The sequence below is a fragment of the Moschus berezovskii genome, chromosome 10 (assembly GCF_049115385.1).
Source record: "Moschus berezovskii isolate FMDL1 chromosome 10, NW_MosBer_1.0, whole genome shotgun sequence".
NCBI classification, from domain to species: domain Eukaryota; kingdom Metazoa; phylum Chordata; class Mammalia; order Artiodactyla; family Moschidae; genus Moschus; species Moschus berezovskii.
In genome coordinates this window covers 80,983,825-81,004,523 of record NC_142469.1, presented here as the reverse complement: position 1 = coordinate 81,004,523, position 20,699 = coordinate 80,983,825, and the positions used below count along the sequence as shown (strand labels likewise).

Genomic DNA, 20,699 nt, shown 5'->3' with positions numbered 1-20,699 from the left:
GCTATGACCAGTGCATTCTCTTGACAAAACTCTATTAGCCTTGCCCTGCTTCATTTCATGCTCCAAGGCCAAATTTGCCTGTTACTCCAGGTATTTCTTGACTTCCTACTTTTGCATTCCAGTCCCCTATAATGAAAAGGACATCTTTTTTGGGTGTTCGTTCTAAAAGGTCTTGTAGGTCTTCATAGAACCGTTCAACTTCGGCTTCTTCAGAGTTACTGGTTGGGGCATAGGCCTGGATTACTGTAATATTGAATGGTTTGCCTTGGAAACGAACAGAAATCATTCTGTCATTTTTAAGATTGTATCCAAATACTGCATTTCGGACTCTTTTGTTGACCATGATGGCTGCTCCATTTCTTCTAAGGGATTCCTGCCCACAGTAGTAAATATAATGGTCATCTGAGTTAAATTGACCCATTCCAGTCCATTTTAGTTCACTGATTCCTAGAATGTCTATGTTCACTCTTGCCATCTCCTGTTTGACCACCTCCAATTTGCCTTGATTCATGGACCTAACATTCCAGATTCCTATGCAATATTGCTCTTTACAATTGTGTAATATCTAACACAATTACTTGTAAACATAGATTATCTTAATTAAAGCAATAATATTATGTGCCAGTCAGCATCTGGCTATATACTTGCATATGTGTACTTGTATATATACACACACAAATACTTTAGTTATATCTGTACCTATATTTACATATCTATATCTGTCTATAGTCAAATGGACATACACATATGGACATGAACTTGTATATCTGATTTTTTATCTGATGCTTTTATAATAATAATAAAATATTATTTTATTTTTAAAATAAATAATAATTATTCATTATTAAAAGTAAAATAATAATAATTGAGCCAGCATACTTGAGGCATCTAGGCCAAACTGAACAAGAGAAAATTTAAAATATTTGGCCTAAAATTAAATCTCAGTTAAGTTCATGTAAGAAGTAACTTAGGATTGAATACTGGGCACAGATCTCATGCTGCTTATGCATGATGCGGAAGTCAAAGATCTACCGTATTACAGTTTTGGGTGTTCATGGAAGCCCCCTAACCAATATTCCTTTTAAATTGTCTCCACCTACTGATTCATCAGGTCTGCTTCTTGATAAAATATAGGCATTAATAGGGATGATAGTCAACATAATAGTAGTGATGTTAATCACTCAATCTTGTCCAGATCTTTGTGACCCCATGGACTGTAGCCCAAGAGGCTTCTCTGTATTTGGAATTCTCCAGGCAAAAATACTAGAGTGGGTAGCCATCTCCTTCTCCAAGGGAACTTCCCAACTCAGGGATCAAACTCAGTTTTCCTGTATTGCAGGCAGATTCTTTACCATCTGAGCCACTACGGAAACACTTGAACATATTTAAACACTAGCTTGACCAGAGGCAAAAGATGTGTATGACCATCTTGGCATCAAGCAGAAGAACACTGGCTCAGGACAAGAGCAAGGATGCAGAGAATGTAGCACTAAACTCAGACGTATAAAAAGAAAACCTCTCTTAGCCTGGAATTCTAATTTTTTTTTTTTTTTTAAGCTGAGGCTATGGCTTTTCCAGTGGTCATGTATGGATGTGAAAGTTGGACTATGAAGAAAGCTGATCGCCGAAGAATCAATACTTTTGAACTATGGTGCTGGAGAAGACTCTTGAGAGTCCCTTGGACTGCAAGGAGATCCAACCAGTCCATTCTAAAGGAGATCAATCCTGGGTGTTCATTGGAAGGACTGATGCTAAAGCTGAAACTGCAATACTTTGGCCACCTCATGCGACGAGTTGACTCACTGGAAAAGACTCTGATGCTGGGGAGGATTGGGGGCGGGAGGAGAAGGGGACGACCGAAAACGAGATGGCTGGATGGCATCACTGACTCAGTGGACATGAGTTTGAGTAAACTCTGGGTGATGGACAGGGAGGCCTGGCGTGCTGTGATTCATGGGGTTGCAAAGAGTCGGACACGACTGAGCGACTGAACTGAACTGAACTGAAGCTATGATATAAGACTCTGGTTTGGAAATGGTGACAAAATTTTCAGCCTGTTTCACAGTTAGAAAATAATTGAAGTCATCTTGCTTACTCAAGATTGCATGAATAACCTAAATGCAGGTCAAAATTAACAGGTTTATAAATTTTTTAAACAATTAAATTCAATGCTTTAAATTAGTTTAAAATTTATTTATGAATTCCTTTTTGATTTCTTTAAGGAAAAAACTAAACATTTGTGCTAGAAACAGAACTTACTCATGTACCTTTTAACAAGAATTTGCAATTAAAAATTGTGCAAAACTGCTAGTTACACAACAGTTTGTAATAAGTCTTTATTATTACTCTATAACGTGCTAAAGCTAAAAATGTCTTCTCAGTTTAAAAATTCATGGAGTAACACATAAAGCTAGTCTTTTGGCCTAAATATTAATTCAATTTTTTCTTTTCTATTACCTGTAATGAATGATGGTATCAATTCAAAACAGCACATTTTATAAAACATACCACTTATTAATATGTCTTAGTTTAATATGCTTTAGCACAAATTCAGTGATATACCTGAAAATCATTAAACATAGATTCTTTTTAAATTTCAATTTTTAAAATTTCTATTTTGAAAAAAATGACATTATGAAAACTAGAAATATACACTTATTTAAAAGGCAAATCAACAAAGCAGGATATTTCAAGCATACTTTTCTTAACTGTTTACAGTTTTTTTCTCTAAAATATATTTTTTCAAGCTATTTTAAAATTGCCTGTAAATAATTTAATGATTGGACTGTAGGTTAAGGACTTGACACAGTTTGCATTTATTAGCTATAACTTCATGCTCACCTGGGCTCCAAATATAACCCAGCACTGGAAAATCTGCATAAAGTAGTACTAGATAAACACAAATGCCCAATAAAAGCCAACAAACTGCCAGAAGCAACAGATAAATACAAAACACCAAAAACCTGGTTTTCCATAACTAGACCAGACATCTACTCTAGCTTAGCTAGAGTAATCCTGGGTATAGTATTTTGTTTGCAACTATTTCAATAATAATTAGAATAATTGCACTCATCTCACACTCTAGTAAAGTAATGCTCAAAATTCTCCAAGCTAGGCTTCAGCAGTATGTGAACCGAGAATTTCCAGATGCTCAAGCTGGATTTAGAAAAGGCAGAGAAACAAGAGATCAAATTGCCAACATCCAGTGGATCATAGAAAAAGCAAGAGAATTTCAGTAAAATATCTACCTTTACTTTATTGACTATGCTAGTCTTTGTGTGAATCGCAACAAACTGGAAAATTCTTAAAGAGATGGGACTATCAGACCACCTTACCCAACTCCTGAGAAATCTGTGCAAATCAAGAAACAACAGTTAAAACCGGACATGGAACAATGAATTGGTACCCAATCAGGAAAGGAGTACGTCAAGGCTGTATATTGTCACCCTGATTATTTAACTTACATGCAGAGTACATCATGAGATATGCCAGGCTGGATGAAGCACAAGCTGGAATCAAGATTGCAGGGAGAAATATCAATAATCTCAGAAATGCAGATGACACCACCCTTATGGCAGAAAGTGAAGAAGAACTAAAGGGCCTCCTGATGAAAGTGAAAGAGGAGAGTGAAAAAGTTGGCTTAAAACTCAACATTCAGAAAACTAAGATCATGGCATCTGTTCCCATCACTTCATGGCAAATAGATGGGGAAACAGTGGAAACAGTGGCAGACTTTATTTTCTTGGGCTCTGAAATCACTGCAGCCATGAAATTAAAAAACGCTTGATCCTTGGAAGAAAAGCTATGACCAATCTAGACAGCATATTAAAAAGCAGAGACATTACTTTTCTGACAAAGGTCTGTCTAGTCAAAGCTATGGTTTTTCCAGTAGTCATGTATGGATGTGAGAGTTGGACCATAAAGAAAGCTGACTGCCGAAAAATTGATGCTTTTAAACTGTGGTGTTGGAGAAGACTCTAGAGAGTCCCTTGGACTGCAAGGAGATCAAACCATTCAATCCTAAAGGAAATCAGTCCTGAATATTCATTGGAAAGACTGATGCTGAAACTGAAGCTCCAATACTTTGGCCACCTGATGCAAAGAACTGACTCACTGCAAAAAGCCCCTGATGCTGGGGAAAATTGAAGGATGTAGAATGGGATGACAGAGGATGAGAAGGTTGTATGGCATCTCCAACTCAATGGACATGAGTTTGAGCAAGCTCCAGGAGCTGGTGATGGAGAGGGAAGCCTGGTGTGCTGTAGTCCATGGAGTCGCAAAGAGTTGGACACAACTGAGTGACTGAACTGAACTGATTTGAGTAATATTGAGGAATATTGCTCATTCCACAGGACAAAGCTATTGTACTGAAAATATTTTAAGTGTTTACAACACATATGGACTAACACACAATGTCGCATTCAGAGATATTAGATTTCCTTGTGTGAAACTAGGAGTTGTGAAACAATCTGGATAATGAAAGTTGCTAATAGCTCATGGTAGCTAATGCATATCAACTACTAAATAAGGTAACTCTTAGAGACAGTGAAGGACTGGGAAGCCTGCTGTGCTGCAGTCCAAGGGATCGCCAATAGTTGCACACAACGTAGCAACTGAACAACAACTATATAAGAAAACATTAGCTTCCATGCATAAAAGCTATAAATCAAGACTTAAATGATACATTTTGGTAGATATCCTTGATTGGAAATATGCAGTGCAGATGAAAAATTGTCTATTAACAAATAGTTATTTAACCCAAGTTCTCTTTAGGATATTAGCAACCTCCAAAATGATGATATTTGTCAAAGGACTACTGGCAAATAATACTTATAAAATAAGGTAATTGCACTGATGCAATTGTAATTCTTTGCTGTAAACATTTATGTAATGGTTATAGTACTGCTTATAGTGAAATATGGGAGGTAAACACATATTTATCTTTATTTAGCTTATGATTTTGATTGCAACTTCTCATTTTTAAATTTATTTCAGATATAAAAGACAATTAAATTTTAACAAATTAAGAATTTACTTCTGATGCATACTAGAGTCTTTTAATGCATCTTTCTATATCTTTTTAAGAAAGCAATGAAAGGAAAAAAGAGATAGTTGCATAGTACTTAGTATGTGCCAGACACTGTTCTAAGCACATCATATATATTCATTCAACACAAAATCAGGTTAAGACAATCAGGACTATAAGTACCACCAGTAACTTGGCAGAAGCAAATGTAAATACTGTCTGGTGAAAGAGAGTATCACACTAGGCCTCAAGTTATCTCCATAGTTTTTATATGTAATGCCCAGTACCTAATCAAAAATAACCAAGCATATGAAAGGCAAGAAATATGAACCCATCAGGAGCACTAAAGGACAATAGATACAGACATGATATAAATAAAACAGTTACAAAGACTTCAAAATAATACATATAATATATACAAGGATATGATAGACAAAATTGAGAATTTTGTCAGAGACCTAGAAGCTAATAATAGCATCATCATCATCATATAATGAAAACATATAATAAAAATATAATAATAAATACAAAGAAAACCTCACCTAAGCAATCATAGTAAAACTACTGGAAATCAAAGCTATAAAGAAAGAATTACAGTTGTTTTTTTTAAAAAAAGGACAGTTTGCTTTTAAAAGACTAGTAACAATGACATATCTACACTACCATGTGTAAAACAGATAGCTAGTGGGAAGCTGCTGTATAACACAGGGAGCTCAGCTCGGTGTCTGTGACATCCTAGATAGATGGAATGAGGAGGTGGGGCGGAGACTCAAGAGGAAGGAGGTACATGTATACTTAAAGCTGATTCACATTGTTATGCAGCAGAAGCCAACACAACTTTGTAAAGTGATTATCCTTTAATTAAAAATAAATTTTAAGATACACTATTTTCTGGTATCAACAGAAACAGTGAGTTATAAGACAATAACATCATAAAGTGGGGAAAGAGAATTACCAGTTTAGAATTTTCTTCCCAGGAAAAGTATATATTAGAAAAAGAGTCGATACATTTCAGACAAAAAACAAAACAAAACTGGACCAAATTATTACTGTACTAAAGGAAATCCTATATGTAATCTCAGAGATGCAGGAAGAAATGAAGAGTATATAAGACTCTATGAAACCATAATAACAATAATTATTGTGGAATTTAAATTATATAAAATTAAATACCTAAAAATAACATATAATTCAGAAGAAGCACATAAGTAGTTAAGGCATTCATTCTAAGGTTTTCAAGTTTCCCACAAAGTGATAAAAGTACTAATTTGCATTGTACTTTGGTTAGGTTGAAGACACCTCTTGTAACGTCCATGGTAACCAGTAAAACAATGTAAAAGTATGTAAAACTAACAAGCTAATAGGAAAAGGGCAATGAAATTACAAATATATTCAGTTCAAAACACAGCAAATAGACAGAAATATAGAACAGGAAGGACAAATAACATAGTAAGTCAGCATACTTAAATGCAAATATATTATTATGACATTAAATATAAAATGATTAAATACTCCACTGAAAAGAAAAATACCAGACTGTATGATAAAACAATATTTACTTATCTGATGCTTATAAAGAGAGATATCTAAACCACAAACATATAGAAAGTTTTAAATTTAGAGAATGAGAGAGAAGTCACACAGACACCAGCTAACAGAAAGTTAGTTGTACAGGTTTCAAAGTTGACTTGAAGGCAAAATCGTTAATAGAGAAAAAAAAACAATGGGTCTCATTATGAGACAGGTTTCAATTCACCATGATGATATAATAGTTCTAAATTTGTATCTAACTAAGCATCTGGGGTCTCAAAGAGTCGGACACGACTGAGCGACTGAACTGAACTGAAAGCATCTGTCATCCTTTTTTTTTTCCATTACCATCCTATTTCCTTAAGGAGACTTTTTAGATTTGTTTATTCTAATCACTTCCTTCCAAAAGAGTTTAATACCATATACACCATACATCTGTTGATGAACTGAGTCTCTCTGGAGGGCCATAGACCATTGTAATACATATTGATTTTTTTTGCTTCCTAAGAACCAATTATTAGATCTGAATTAGGGGCTTCCCTGGTAGCTCAGCTGGTAAATAAACTAACTACAATGCAGGAGACCACAGTTCAAGTCCTGGGTCAGGAAGATCCTCTGGAGAAGGGAACAGCTACCCACTCCAGTATTCTGGCCTGGAGAGTTCCATGAACTGTATAGTCCATGGGTCGCAAAGAGATGGACATGACTGAGCAACTTTCACTTTCATGAGATTAACAATTTCCTAATTGACTTGTATATTTTCAGCTTGCTTATTTAACTTATATGCAGAGTACATCATGCAAAATGCCAGGCTGAATGAAGCACAACCCGGAATCAAGTTTGCAGGGAGAAATATCAATAACCTCAGATATGCAGATGACACCACACTTATGGCAGAGAGTGAAGAGGTACTAAAGAGCCTCTTGATGAAAGTGAAAGAGAAGTGAAAAAGCTGGCTTAAAGCTCAACATTCATAAAAACTAAGATCATGGCATCTGGTTCCATCAATTCATGGCAAACAGATGGGGAAAAAATGCAAACGGTGATAGACTTTATCTTCTTGGGCTCCGAAATCACTGCAGATGGTGACTGAAGCCATGAAATTAAAAGACACTTGATCTTTGGAAGAAAAGTTATGAACAACCTAGACAGCATATTAAAAAGCAGAGATATTACTTTGCTAACAAAGGTCTGTCTAGTCAAAGCTATGGTTTTTCCAGTAGTCATGTATGGATGTGAGAGTTGGACCATAAAGAAAGCTGATTGCTGAAGAATTGATGCTTTTGAACTGTGGTGCTGGAGAAGACTCTAGAGAGTCTCTTGGACTGCAAAGAGATCAAACCAGTCAATCCTAAAGGAAATCAGTCCTGAATATTCATTGGAAAGACTGATGCTGAAACTGAAGCTCTAATACTTTGGCCACCTGATGCAAAGAACTGACTCACTGCAAAAGCCCCTGATGCTGGGGAAGATTGAAGGAAGGAGGAGAATGGGATGACAGAAGATGAGAAGGTTGGATGGCATCACCGACTTAATGTACATGAGTTTGAGCAAGCTCCAGGAGCTGGTGATGGAGAGGGAAGCCTGGTGTGCTGCAGTCCATGGAGTCACAAAGAGTTGGACACAACTGAGCAGCTGAACTGAATTGACCTGTATAGGTTTCCCTGGTGCCTCGGTGGTAAAAATCCACCTGCAATGCAGAAAACTCTGGTGTGATCCTTGGGTCGGGAAGATCCCCTGGAGGAGGAAATGGCAATCACTCCAGTCTTCTTGCCTAAGAAATCTCATGTACAGAGGAGCCTGGAAGTCCATGTGTTGGCAAGAGTCTGACACAATTTAGTGACAACCACCACCAACTGACTTGCATAGAGTGCAGTACCTAACAGCCAGAGTCCAAATTCATTTCAAATGTATGTGAAACATGTGTAAAAGTTGACTATTTGTTGGATCATACATATAAGCTACATCAAATCTCAATGATCTAAATCATGAATTATCAGTTATGATCTATGACCACAGCAGATTATACTAGGAGACAGTCACAAAAAGATAACTACAAAATCCCGTATGTTTGAAAATTAATAAATGTACACCTAAATAATCTAAGTGTCCAAAAAGAAGTTACAATTGGAATTGTTTTTAGCTACCTGATCATGGAAATACTAAATTTGGGGATGCAAATTAGAGAAAAATTTATTGGTTTAAATGTACATATTGAAAAAGAAGAAAAATTGAAATGCTATGAGCCAAGAAAAAAAAAAAAAAGAAAAACCCTGAGAAAATAGAAAAAAACTTAAGAAAATAAATCTAAAGAAAGAAGAAAAAAGGAAATAATAAAGGAATAAACAAACAATAAATACACATATATAAAGAAAATTTTAAAAGTCAAAAGTTTTTACTTGAATTATTTAATAAAATTGATCTTGGCAAAACCATTGGAGAAAAGAAAAACTGAAATGGCATAATAAACTAAAAGCAAGAATAAAAAGTTAGCCTAAAAAGCAGAGACTTATGAACAACTTATGCTAATTACTTAATTTTTATAAAATAGCTGACCTAGAAATACACGACTTACCAAAACTGAAAATAAAAGTAGAGAATCTGAATAACCCATAAAAATTAGTAAAATTAAAGTTGTAACTAAAATCTTGGCCACAAAATATTCCAGGACTAGATGGACTTGATTACAATGTCTAAAAAATATTTAAGGAAGAAATGGCATGAATCTATATAAATTCATATAAATCTCCCTCCCTCAAATTTTAAAAAAGTAATATTTTCTAACTATTTTTATGAGGTCAGTGGTATTTTTCTTAATGAACATAGCTGCAAAATCCTAAAAGTTATTAGCAATCCAGAAACAAGGTAAAAATGGATTAAAAAATATCAGAACACATCATGATGAAACTGGAACTACTCCAGGATTTCAAGTTGGATTTGACATTGTAAAATTAATCACCACCTCAAAAGAATAATAGAGAAAATCATATGGTAGATATCAGAAAAAAATTTGATAAATCATATATTTATTCATGGTAACTTACAAACTAGAAATAGAAGGAAACTTCCAATATTATATTCTAGACAATATCATACTTAATGGTAGAATGTTGAAAAATTTCCTTCTAATATTGAAAACAATACACTACCCACTGTTATCTCTTCAACAATTTACTGAAAATCCTAACCATTAAAATAAGAAAAAACTGTTAATATTTAAGAAGAATATATACATGCCTACCAATATTCTTGGATAGTATGACTGACTACATAGAAAATCAAAATAATTGACAGATAAATTATTAGAATTTCCAAGTGAGTTCAGCAAGGCTGCTGACAACAAACTGATATACCAACATTTAATTGGTTTTCCATAGCGACTAAATAACAACAAACAACTATATATTAGTAACAAAAATTAAAATTGAAGAGCTACTATTTAGAATAGCATCAAAATACTAACTGCTTAGTAATATATCTAGCAAGGAATATGCAAAATGACCACCAAGCAAGCAATTATTAAGAGAAATTACCAAAGACCTAAATAAAGGGAAGAATATACTACCATCATGAATTGAAAGACTCAAGGAAAGATGTCAAATCTTCCCAAATCCATCAATATCTCAAAAGTGTTATTTTTTCTTTTTTTAGGTAAGAATCTTAAGTTACTTTTAAAATTTATATGGAAATGTAGAGAACCAAGAAGAGAAACAGGAGATTTTACCAATGGGAGAAAAATATTTGTACAATAGATAGCAATCAAAGGTATCAAAATACGTTAAAAAAAATTCCTATAAATTAATATATAAATGACTTTTTAGACAATTCACAAAGAAGATATTTACATGGCTAATATACATGTGCAAAAGTGTTCAAACTCATCAATAGCCAGGAAAATGCAAATTAAAACCACCATATACTAATCACTACATACCTCCCCTAAATGCTAATTTATAAGGTTAGTGAGGAACCTTATAAATCAGCATTTGTATCTACCATACATTGTTAGTGCGAGTGTAAATTATTTTAACCATTTTGAGCAGTTTTGAATTTTCTACTGAAGTAAAACATAAACATTCCCTGTAGCCCAGCAACTAATTCCTAGGCATATGGTAAGCAGAAATACATGTACTGGTGCATCAAAAGACAGGCATAAGAATGCTCAGACCAGTACTATTCATAATATTAAAAACTAGATACAACTGAAAGTAGTAAAATGGATGAATAAATTGTTGCATAGTATCAGATAATTAGATACTATGCAATAATGAAATAAAATACAGCTGTTCGCAACAATCTGCTAAATCTCACTGTATAATGATGAGTGAAAACAATGGAGGTGGCTTGACGGGATTTTTGAAGTGACAATTATGTAATAATGTTCTCTTTCTTGGCTTGGGTAGTGTAGTGGTTACACAGTGTTTCACTTATAACTAGTGAACCATTCTGTACATTTATATCTTTTGAGTATTTCTCTGTATATGTGCTACAGTTTAAAATAAAATTAAAACTCTATTTCTCTTAAGTGTTTAAAGCACCCCACAGTACAATGTCCAAAATAGTTATAATTCTCCATGAAATAATTTTTATAAATGTAAGCAAACAGTACCAGTTGATACACACATGATGCTTACTACCTTTCATGCATTACTTTAAGCACTTTACAAATAAAGTGCATTTGATCTTCTCAACAACCGTATGAGGCAGATATTATAAACACCTTCATCTTATAAATAAGTAGAGTGCTGCTCAGAGAGACTAACTGGCTCAGGATCACAGAGCTAATCAGTAAGCCACAGTGAACTGTGCCAGATTCCTCACTGTTTACCATTATACGACACTGCCTTCCAGAACAAAACTTCTGAAGTTGAAAGTGTCAGATTTAGTCACTGTGAATGAATTTAAAATGAAATAATGTTTCCTCGATACACTGGAAACTCCTAAAAATATTTCAAGTAGACTGATTTAGCATTTTGACATAGATATTTTTATATTTTGTAAAAAAATTTAAAACTCTTTTTCTATGCTTAGAATGATCAAAGATGGATTTTAACATAATGCTTTTGAAACACTGAAAACAACAACAACGAAAAAAATCTGTCATTTAAAAAGCTAGGATTCAATTTAAACTCTATTAGTTTTAACTTTTGTGAACCTCGATTACCTTGTCATTAAAATGGGCATAATGAATCCTTTCCTAATAGGAAGATTCTGAGAAAGAACTGATTTGACATTTGTGCTCTGACCTAGGCGACTAATATGAAAGCCAATCCAACCGTGTGCCTAGGGAGTATGTTAGAAATTTTACAACATAAATGTACCTCATTTTAAACTCACATTTAAGAGTCTTAAAAATCAAAACTGCTAAATAACTTAAGGCCAGCATTTGGAACTTGAATACAGAAATTTAGGTTACAAAGTTTACAAGGTCAGTTTTTCTTGAAAAAAGTTTGACCCTTATTGTTTTCTTCCTGTTTTCCCTTCTCTCTCCACATAATATATGAAAACTAAATTTAAAAAAATATATATATTATTACCATTTAATTCAATAAATATATTTGACCTATTTTTTAAAAGACTTACATTAAAGGAGACATATTTTAAATAGGCTATATTCTCTGATTCACTGTTTCTGACATGAATACTATTTTAAAAGTTTTTATGTACATTTGTTTTCAAGTTTAAGAAGGGTTTGGCCTCTATCTCTCTCATGCACTCATACAGACACGTAGCAGCAACAAATTAATGAAAAAGAAGATAGTAATTCTCAGATACTTTATTATTAGCCATTAGATTATTTTTAAATTGTGAACAATTTTTTTTCTTAAAAAAATTAAAAAAAAGAAATGTATGGAGAAAAATCTAGAATGTCATTCAAGTCTCCTATCATACAAATTTCTGTTTTGTGTCTATCCCTTTTGTTTTAACTTAAAGATTGTTCTTTACTCCAAGCCCCATAAAAAAAGGTCTAGAAAAACTGAAAATAAAAATTACTAAATAATTTAAATGACCAATACATTTTCCAAATCTAACTAAAAACCAAATTGAAACTATTTTTATTTCATTGAAAAACAAGAACACTAGTCTGAAGGACATGGAAATATACTGTATTTTTATCACAGGGAAAACAACTTTTTCCTTAAATTTAATGATCTTTTCTAAATCAAGGCATTCTTTAGCCCTCTATATTACTGCAGCATCTCCTTTTACGAGAATGCATCTACACTTTTGTAAATGACTGAGTTCTTTCATCTGGCTGGACACAGCTGGCAAGTGGCATAATGGGAAAGGGAAATGAAAGTTTTTTTTTTCCTCCTGAAAAACCAAGAAATGTATAAATCATATTGAAACTGAAGCATTTGTTGCTTGTATTACCGCACAAAATACACATCTTAATACACACAGTGTTTTCTACTGTTTTATGAATAAATGATATTATAGCATATTTTAATTTAAAAAGTCTATGATGGGTGGTTTCCTTAAACACTATTTGAGTAAATATAAATTGTGCATATTTAATTTGAAAAATTAAACCAAACTAATTCTAAAACAGAAAGTTTAAAGTGCTCAAACCAATAAAATATATTGAGTAAAATATGTACATTTAGTTTATGGAGAAAAGTCTCAAATATTTGTCAGGCAACAGGCCAGCAAGTTTTCTTATGAAAACTCTGAAACACATATGAAAGCTGGAAGGAACTCTGAGCTTGACTAAGACTCTCGTTTTGTACATGAGGACACTGGTGCCCTGAGAAATGATTGGCCCACAGTTACTCAAGCAGGAAAGCTGGGCAGGCTATCTCTCTCCTCACTTCAGGAACAAGCTGGTCTCCTCAGCTGTGTCAAAGGCAAGGGAGGGAAACTCAATAGGATTAGGAAGAATCTAATGAAGCAATTAAAAAATGGAACTCTTCCTCTTTTTTATTTTCTAATTTTTGTCTCACCTTTAACTTAAATATCATGCGAAAATAAATAGATACCCATAATTTTTCCATTGCATACATAGTAAACTTGTGGTGAGAAAAGTTGAACAATTCTACAGTATTTACATCCCAGAGGCTTCCACTGTTGTTTTTATTTGAATTTGTAGACATTTTCAATCAGTGTGTGTGAATATGTATATGTAGCTATACAAATGCTAACGTATCTTTTTCCCACTTGTCACATCTTGAAAATCATTCCAGATTGTTCATGTAGATCTCGTTTGTTCTTTTAAACAGCGGTATGATATTCTAGTCTATGGATTTAAAATAATGTACTCAATAACTCACCTATTATTAGTTTAGGTAGTTTCTGAGTTTTTATATTACAAAGAAGGCAAAAATAAACATTATTTGATATGTTCTTAGACTAAGATTTACTAGAGTCAAAGAATATGTAAAATATTGAATGTTAAGTATCTTTATTTTAGATATCAAATTTTGACCAGTTTAGGGAAGATCCCCTGAAGAAGGGAAAGGCAACCCACTCCAGTACTCCTGCCTGGAAAATTCCATAGGCAGAGGAGCCTGGTGGGCTACAGTCCATAGGGTTGTGAAGAGTTGGACATGATTGAAGTGACTGAGCACACAAGCGCAGGTATATATACTAACCTCTTATGTCTATATCTGAACCCACGGAAATACCTCGTCACACCAAACTAACCCTGGACTCCACCTGCCATCTCAAAGGAAAAGAAGAATATTCTTAAAACTCTCAAAGATCCTTTAGTATATTTAAATCATGTATAAACTTCTGTTTTGAACAAAATCTTTTTCCGTGTGTTTGAAGCAGTAAGTAGGTAATGATGATTTTCATCATGTAGAAAGGATGTCTGTTACATTTATTTATATGTTAATTATGAACCTAAAACACAAAAGCTAATAATAAGAAAAGAATCTGAGCAGGAATTTTAATGAAAAATTTTATGCAAATTCACCAGCCACTAGAAAGGAAAAACTAAAACAAACAAACTTCAAATTTTATAAGAGGAAACGCCATCAAAGTCTCATTACCAATCTTAATTTTTCCATCTTCTCCTTACAAATGCAAGAAAGAGAAGAAAAGGAGACAGGAAGGAAGGAAGAAAGGAAGTGTGGACAGATAGGAAAGGATTGAGGCGTATAAAATAAGCTTTCTTTACTAATATATTGACTAAGGTTGTTATTTTCATGCTTCTTTACTGTATGTAAATAATTGTACAAAGCATCCAAGAAAGGATTTTAATTTTGAAAATACTAGGGTATTTATTTACACACTAGTATATTAAGAATTATATATTGCTTAATAGACTTATGTGTATTTTATGAGATGTTATTTTTAGGTTTATCTGAAGCTACAAACCTTGCTCCCTATTCTCCACACTTGAGATGTTAACTGTAAATCAACACCCAAGGAGATGCCAGCAAGAATGCTCTGACCCAAGGAGGATCCTACCAGTAAAATCCACCAGTAGGAGGAGGCAGCTCTACTCATTCCCCTACCCACCCCCCTCCCACACCGTACCGCAGGGGTAAGGTCTCAGAAGATACTCAATGGACAATCAAGTCATCAAAAACATTCTTCTTCTGAGGATTCTCCAACTTAGTTATTAACATATGTTCAGTTATTCTCTAAAGAAACCAGAATTGGAGCAGAGGAGATATTAAAGTGAAATAATACAGGAAGCCTAAGACAATGATTGGCACCTAGGAAAAAGACACTTGTCACATTAAAGTCTCCAGATACAATGAACTCAAAGCATGTTCCTTTACTGTCTGAAGGGGTGCTATAGCCATGGAGCAGCATGTCAGCCTCAGAGGAGAGAAATGGGGTGAGGACACATGGTCTTCCCTGGGGAGCCATAGTCCGCCTGTAGAGAAACTGCCCAAAACCCAGGGACTTGTTTCTGTTTTCCCTTGACAATGAGGGTATTTTGGAGGTGAAATTATATACATTTGGATAAATTGAATACAGGCAAACTTTTAAGGGAAATAGAAGAAATAAAGGATGGGAGAGGTGGAAGACTAAAAAGAGTTTAATGCTAATGAGTCACTATTAACCTATCATGGTGAAGCACAGAATCTGGAAAGGAAAAAGGCATCCTAGAAGTATTCCAAGATCTTCATCTTAAAGCAGAGGAAATTGAGGCCTCCAAAGCTGAAGAAATTTGCCTTGACTGCCTTAACAGTTCTTCTGAGCCACTTTGGGATATTGGTTTCTTGACACAAAGGACATCCCTGCCATATGACACTGCATCAGTGGTCAAACCCATCACAGTTTAGGAAATATTCTTGCTTGTACCAACTGGTTACTGATATCTGGGGTTGCTGGCAAAGTTCTTGAAGGACTCCTGCTTTTTGGAACTCTTATGGTTCCAAGTTCAAGTGATGATGGAGAAACTACCAATGCACTAATTTAATTCACCATCTCAAACCTGTACAATAGCTTAATCAACCAATGGAAAAACTGTGGCTCCCTTAAACATTATATTTTTTATGGATCTCACTACAAATATATTATCCACATCTTGACATGTGGAAAGCATATAGTAATTTTTTAAATAAAAGTCTGACACTCACATTTTTATATACAAATAGAATTTTTAAAATTCCTACATAAGAATGCTATAAAAAGTTTGATCAAAAAAAGACTGTAAAAAATAATCCAATACAACCAGTTTCATTTATAGGTGATGAAACTGGGATCACGAGTAAGCAAGTGCTTGCCAACTAGTTAGAACCTGAATAAGTGTGCCCACTGGTCCCGCCTCTATCTGCTGCTCTTTCTAGTGTGCTCCATACAATCTCTTTCTAGGTACAAATTAAATCATCTAGATACCTAAGCGATTCTTGGGAAAGTATAACTGCCTTGATTATATACTAGAATGTTGACACATTTCATTGCACTCTTCATTCAAATCTCTAACATGCCTGGAATATAGTAGATATTGTCACTTTGGGTTATACATGGGCTTCCCTGATAGCTCAGTTGGTAAAGAATCTGCCTGCAGGAGACCCTGGTTTGATTCCTGGGTCAGGAAGATCTGCTGGAGAAGGGATAGGCTACCCACTCCAGTATTCTTGGGCTTCCCTTGTGGCCAAGCTGGTAAAGAATCTGCCTGCAATGCAGGAGACCTGGGTTCAATCCTTGGGTTGGGAAAATCCCCTGGAGAAGGGAAAGGCTACCCACTCCAGTATTCTGGCCTGGATAATTCCATTCTACATCCCTTTTTCCCCATTTCTCCCCCAAACTTCTGTATCATCACTTTAAAGATTGCTAATATACCAAGTGACTCATTGCTTATATACCAGGTGGCGCAATAGTAAAGAATCTGCCTGCCAGTGCAGGAGATGCAAAGACACGGGTTTGATCTCTGGGTTGGGAAGATCCCCTTGAGTAGTAAATGGCAACCCATTCCAGTATTCTATCTGGAAACTGGGATGTACAGAAGAACCTGGCGGGCTACAGTCCATGGAGTTGCAAATAGACGGACATTACACACACACAATACACCAAGTGTGCATCACCTCAGGAATCAAAGTTAGCATGTTGACAAAGTCACCTAGGATGCTTGTAAAGTGAATGGTCCTGACACCTGTAAAATACCCCATGTCTCTGACATGAGTGATAGATATGCTCCCCAAGGCTCATTCTTAGGAAAAGTGAGGATGCCCCTGGGGAAGATCTGAGGAGAAACAGAGATGCCACCCATGGGAAGGCACTGATAGAGAGGGTCTCATTGCATTTCCAAATGCCAAATCTCTTTCTCCCCAGCTAGACACACCTCCTAGAAGAGAGCATCCTGCTTGTCTGTGAACTTCTCTGGGACAGATAACTTGAATCCATGGGATGGTGGAGTCCTTGGGTAAAAATTTCTGAACACTGAGGATTCCTCAGTAAGTTACCTACCTTCTTTGATAAATTACCTGCTACCAGTCAATATGAGTTAGATCACTTAGAACACCTAATAGGTTTTACATTTAGATGTTCTGAAGTCTATTCTGATTCTCACTTTTGATACTTCTCTTTAATATAATGAAGAACTTTTGGTCTTGCTGGGGATTAGTTTACTGCTTAATGTATTCCTTCCAACACCATGTTCTGTGAGTCAACATGCAGCTACCTCTATGATTGGAGCCTGGTTAACAAATCAACTTTGGAAGATTAATTCCTAGTCAGAGGCATTTCCCAGGCAGTACCGTCTCACTTTGAGGAAAGTTACTTTTGCATCTGTTTTGGGGTAACATATTCCTTTGACTGAAAAGAACATCAGTCAGTGTTCAAAATGCCCTCCTAAATAGATTATACATCAGGTTGGACTTAAACATCAAAAACTTTTTTCAAAGACAGTTGAAAATACTATATTTGAAATTTATTTAAATTACAATATATGAAGGGTAGTAAATTCTCAGCAAACTTTTTTAGTAGTATTAATTGAGAACTGACAATGGGTAACTTTGTGCTGAACATCATGTAAGGCACTACAAAATGTACTGGGGCAATTATTTTTTCTAAGTTGATGCCTGCTCCTGACACATCTTGGATTTTTCCATCCTTGTCCTAAGTAACTTGATTCGAAAGAGTTTCTCCCAGTTAATTGGCTGACATATATATAGTCACCACTGATTTTGTCTCATGTTCAACAGAGCACACTCTGAAGCCAGACAGCTTACAGTGTCAGGTGAAAAAACTTGTAAAGAGGATACAGACTTGGGAGTTGCAACTTGTTAACTTTGGGCTTCTACTTCATACACAAAGCGACTTCATTATATTAGAGAAAATGTCAATCAAAATGTAACTACTGACACCCGTCTTTGTTTCACCAGCCAGTAATAAAAGATAAAGCAGAGGAAATGGAGGAGCGGCAGTTAGGCATTTGCAACACACAAAGTCCTTGTTTTCCCACTAGGCACTGCAGAAAAGCAATTGTCCATTCACAGCACATCGTCTGCATTTCAGGGCTAATATTTTTGCAGTTCTTAACTTGGTACATCACACTCTTAGTTAGTTAATTTCATAATTCTTTGAAATGCACGATGTGTTTACACCTTGCTTAATCTTACTGCTAACATGACCCAGTTTTAAAAATTTCTCTTAATGTTGAGAATAGGAATCTTTGCAAATAATCAAGAAATTTTGGAAACAGAGTAATGGTTTCAAACAATCCTGTCTTACTCGTTATTGCATAACTTTGAGAAGGGTAATAAAGAAATCCATATTAACCATATATTATTTGAATTGCTCTTACAATAACTGACTCTAGATAGGAATGATTTTTAGCAGAGGTTCTCCTCAACCTACAATAATACTGTGCCATTGAAAACCACATTACCCTGGGTTTAACTGCCCTGCTTGCTGCAACATTTAGTGGTTTATATATATAAATGCATATGCCTGCTTTCAGGGGCAAAGAGGTTTAGTCTAACATTTTAATAGTTATTCTAGCCAAACACATGAAGAACAGAACCTATAGATGGTTAATTAGTTCCCAGGCTCAATCACTCAAGTCCATAATTAAATATCTCACTCTGCTTTCAACTACTGTAGAAGACAATTAGCAAATTTGCAGTGCTAATAAAGAAGTTTTATTCTCCTTTATAAATAATGAGATCTAAGTCATTTGATCATATAATTCAGTGCCTGGATCTCTTCTGTTGACATCTAAATCCAGAACATTTTAAAAAATGCAACAAATTGATAAATTGCATTTTCCTCAAGAGTTATATTTCGGACACATCTTCCATAGGTTTTGTTGTTTTTTTTTTACCTTCGGTCTCATTATTAGCTTCTTTCTCCCTTCCTACTGATTTCTTCATCTTCTATCGACCAACATAACAAACTCAAGAGAAAACTGGAATTCCTTTTTCCCTGTTCCACAACCCTCACCAATCTTTTTACCAGTATTTTCCTGTCCTGTCCCACCAAAAAGAAAAACTGACTCAACTCTAAGATTTACATTGGAGAAGAAATATTGCATTCATGAAAAAAAAAAAAACCAGCCCTCTCAGGAGGGGCTCAAAGAGCAGTGAAAAGAGTAGAGTGTCTCATTAGGCTGCTTGGAATGAAACAGTTAATTCAGGGTAAGTGATAATGTTTAGTCAGTTCGCCTAGAAAAAGGAAGGAAATTCAAAAGCTGGTTGCTGTAGTAACAATCACAGACCAAAAAATATATACATACAGGTTCCTTTAAAATAAAACTCCTGCCATCTCTCTCCTGGGATTCTCTCAAGAAAAATGAGTTGCCGCTGAAATCTGTCGTACCTACCTCAACCATTAAACAAGACATTTAACCATAGTGGCAGTTCTGTGACCTCTGAATGCCGTGAAATCTCTGAGCGCTGCCGCTTGTTCATGAAGACTTGTGCTGCGGAATCCAGCAACTTCATCCAGGATTACAAATATAATTAAGTAAGAAAAAATAAGAGAAAAAAAAAAAAGAAAGAAAAGCAAAAGCACACAGAGAGATCGGGAAGGAAGAAAGGTAGAAAGAGATTCTCTGTGGGTGAGGACACCACGTTTCTCCCAGCAAGCGCTGGGATGGAGCTGAGGCTGCTGCAGCGCCCAGACCCACCGACTGGCTGGGGGAGCAGGCAGCCGGCCTGCTGGGCTGGGAGGTGCTGTCAGTTGCCACAGGCAAGGAAAGGCAGAGACCAATCGGCTTCAACTCTGGCAGCTTACTGGAGTGGAGCCTTTTCTGTTTATGTTTCCTCATTTCAAGAGTGACGTCAAAGGGTTTAGTTTTTCCTCTGCATGTGCTATTAATTTTAAAGTGCTGTGCTATGGGAAGAATGCGTGTGTGTGCGCCTGTGGTGAGCCTGGGCACCCCACTCTCAGGAGAACCCAAGGCACATTTTCTATTTTCAGGAATAAATTTTAACAATTTAAAATACCTTGTGGCGAGGTGTATCTGAAAACAAAACAAGACGAGAAACACTGAGCTTGATGAGAGTGGCAAAGATTTCTATTTTCCCCCAACGCGTGTGTATGTACCTTTGCCCACTGGCCAGCTGTTGCTTGTTTTTTAACTCATTCGTTTTTACCCTTCCCTCAAAGAGTTGTTAATCTTGATCGCCGTGGAGGCAGACTTGCGCCAATGTGCTGGTGAACGATATTCTGTGTAGTGAAGAACAGAAATTATGTTTATGCTGCTGGTCCCTGCTTTTCTCTCTTTCCTCCAGCTTCT

At 35.4% G+C, this 20,699-nt stretch overlaps 1 protein-coding gene across 1 annotated transcript in view; it reads right to left on the bottom strand.

The window, feature by feature from the left end:
- The window catches only part of PDE7B (phosphodiesterase 7B), a 357,977-nt gene extending 337,801 nt beyond the window's left edge, over positions 1–20,176 (bottom strand). The window contains exon 1 of the mRNA XM_055432829.2: positions 19,782–20,176. Coding sequence (XP_055288804.2) covers positions 19,782–19,802 — 21 coding nt within the window. The 5' untranslated portion in view covers positions 19,803–20,176. The remainder of the gene's footprint in view (positions 1–19,781) is intronic.
- Between the last annotated feature and the right edge of the window lie 523 nt (positions 20,177–20,699).